This window comes from Mesitornis unicolor, unplaced genomic scaffold, assembly GCF_000695765.1.
Source record: "Mesitornis unicolor isolate BGI_N332 unplaced genomic scaffold, ASM69576v1 scaffold34355, whole genome shotgun sequence".
Lineage (NCBI taxonomy): Eukaryota > Metazoa > Chordata > Aves > Mesitornithiformes > Mesitornithidae > Mesitornis > Mesitornis unicolor.
The window spans coordinates 7,515-10,160 of record NW_010185394.1 but is presented as its reverse complement, the minus strand read 5'-3'; the positions used below and the strand labels follow the sequence as shown (position 1 = coordinate 10,160).

Genomic DNA, 2,646 nt, shown 5'->3' with positions numbered 1-2,646 from the left:
CACCACAGGAATGGCTTCAGTGGAGAAGTTGGTCCCCGGAGGGAGCTGGGTCTGTGCATTCCCAGTGGTGAAGCCCTGGGGGTGTCCCGTGCTGCTGGCCCCCTCCCCGGTCGCTGTTGTCCTCCCCCCAGAATGGTGGTTTTTGGCCCCAACTCTGCTGAAGGAAGAGATTTATTTCTGCTGCCCTTCCCCCAGCAAGAATTTCAGATTTTGGCGTCTTCCTCTTCCAGTTCCCTCATTCTGGGCCTCCCCGCTCCTCCCCTTCCCCATCCCAGCTGGCCCAGCCTGGCTGGACCCCTGTGCTCTGGGGGGGCTCTGTGGGAACCATTGCGACAGAGGGGTTGGTGTTCCCCGCCATCCCATGTGCAGATTTATTTCTGCTGCCCTTCCCCCAGCAAGAATTTCAGATTTTGGCGTCTTCCTCTTCCAGTTCCCTCATTCTGGGCCTCCCCGCTCCTCCCCTTCCCCATCCCAGCTGGCCCAGCCTGGCTGGACCCCTGTGCTCTGGGGGGGCTCTGTGGGAACCATTGCAACAGAGGGGTTGGTGTTCCCCGCCATCCCATGTGCTGCTGTGGTCCCCCTGCTCTCCCTGGAGCAGGGTTTCATGCTGAGACCCTCAACTGGATCCAAAAATCCAGGTTTCCTCCTCGAGAGCTGTGAGAAGAGGGGTGCCCCATCCCCCTCCTTTGGGGCTGGTCCCAAGTCCTGCTGGGGACCAAAACCCTTGTGAGCTTTTAAAAGAAACCTGGGTACAGCTGGGGAGTCCTGTGTGGGTGCTGGAGCTGCTCTAAGGGCACTGAAATGAGGGAGGGCTCCTGCATCCCCACCACAGACCCCTGCATGGTGCTGGTGGGAATGGCAGTGGCCATGTTGCTGTCTCCAAGCCCTGGAAAACAGGGACATTTTGGGAAGCCCCTTTGACACTGGGGGGCTCTTTGCATCAGGGGGCCATGGCGGCATTGCTGGGGGACGGGACCAGGGACGTGGTGGCGATGGAGAGGGGAAGCAGCTTTCGTTTTGGCAGTCATGGCGCTGCTGTGGTTTGTGGGAAGGGCCTTGTCAGACATCTTGCAGCCAGGCCCGACAGGCCCCGGCCTGCCCGTACTGGATCCAGCCCTGCTTCCAGCCTCCTTAACCCTTCACGGGGCAGCGCTGGGGAGGGACACAGCCCCCTGGGGTGGGGACCCCCATGGGGTAACCCCATCTCTGCCCATTTCAGGTACAGAACCTGAATAACATCGTGTCCTTCCCCCTGGACAGCCTGCTGAAGGGACAGCTGAAGGATGGCCGCCTGGTGAGTCCCCCCCTCATCCCATGGGTCCCCCACTTGGGAACATTCTGCAGCAAAACCCCCGTTACCCCATGCTCTTGACCAGGAGAAGGAAGGAGCAAATGCCCAAGGCTGGGAGGCAGCAGCAAGGGCTGGGGGTGAAGCCCTGGTGGGGACGTTCCTTGTCCCCAAGGAGCAGGACAGGCCGCAGCGATGCAAAGCGAAGCCCTCGGTGCCACTGGGGCTTTCTCCTTCCCTGACGGCTGCTGTCCCCTCTTTTCCTTTTGCCTCAGGACTCCAAGAAGCAGATCGAAAAGGCCTGGAAGGATTACGAGACCAAAGTGTAAGGAAACCACTGCCTCCAGCAAAATCCACTTAATCCCGCTCTGCACAAAGGTGTTTTGTCCTGGGGTGGCAGCTGGGAACCGATCGATGCCGTTTTGCCATCAAGAGGGCTCTGGTCCAGCCTTTCCCAGCTGGAGATGTTTCACCTGATCCCATCCCAGCATGGGATACCCCTTGGGGCAGGGCTGTCCCCATCCCGCTGTCCCCAAACCGGCCATCCCGTCCTGCAGGGGGAAGGTGGAGAAGGAGAAGGAGCGGGCCCGCTTGGCGGGGGTGATCCAGGCCGAGCCGTCCACGGTGGAGGTGGCTGAGGACATTCAGAAGGAGAGGCGGCTCTTCCAGCTCCACATGTGCGAGGTAGGGGCCGTACCGAGGGAAGGGACCGTTCAGCCCCAGGGGGGACACAGGGGACAGCTCTGCTCAGAGCTGTGTAGGGAGATCGAGCTTGCCCCCCTCCCCACCACCAAAGCAGCCCCATGTGGGACTCTCAGCTGTCCCCATCCCATCGTGTCCCTTCATGGTCCCAGCTCAGGGATCCCCACACTGTCCCCAAACTGGGGTCTCTGCAGGATGCAGCTGTGAGTGGCACTCATGGGTTGCACCCACATCCTCCTTCCCCTCCTCTGTGAAGCCAGAGGTTGCTGGTTGGGTCAAAACATGGGCCTTTTGTGTAATGTCACTGAGGTTTGCTTGATGGGGAGCTCATGAGCAGCTCCAGGTCCCCAGTGGTCCCAAAGGTCTGCGCTCAGAAGGTGCAATGGGAATGGGTAAGGAATGGAGCCCCCCCACGAGGAGGTGACTCAGCCATCCCAGCAGCCCCATAAACCTCTTGAGAGTGACATGGAGCAGGGGACAAGTCCCCAGGGGGTCTCTCACATCCCCAAGGGCTGGGTGGCAACGTCAGAGCCTTGTGCCCGCCCCAGCAAAGGGCAGGGGGGTGCGGGGAGGAGGCTGCACCCGGGGCCGTGGAGCTGGGACCGGGCCAGATGAGTCACTGCCTTGAATGGCCCCACTGTGAAATAAATCACAGC

At 60.9% G+C, this 2,646-nt stretch overlaps 1 protein-coding gene across 1 annotated transcript in view; it reads left to right on the top strand.

Moving 5' to 3' along the window:
• The window catches only part of ASAP3 (ArfGAP with SH3 domain, ankyrin repeat and PH domain 3), a gene marked incomplete at both ends in the record, with an annotated part of 11,346 nt that overhangs the window by 1,206 nt on the left and 7,494 nt on the right, over positions 1-2,646 (top strand). The window contains 3 exons of the mRNA XM_010184832.1: positions 1,220-1,294; positions 1,564-1,613; positions 1,846-1,972. Coding sequence (XP_010183134.1) covers positions 1,220-1,294; positions 1,564-1,613; positions 1,846-1,972 — 252 coding nt within the window. The remainder of the gene's footprint in view (positions 1-1,219; positions 1,295-1,563; positions 1,614-1,845; positions 1,973-2,646) is intronic.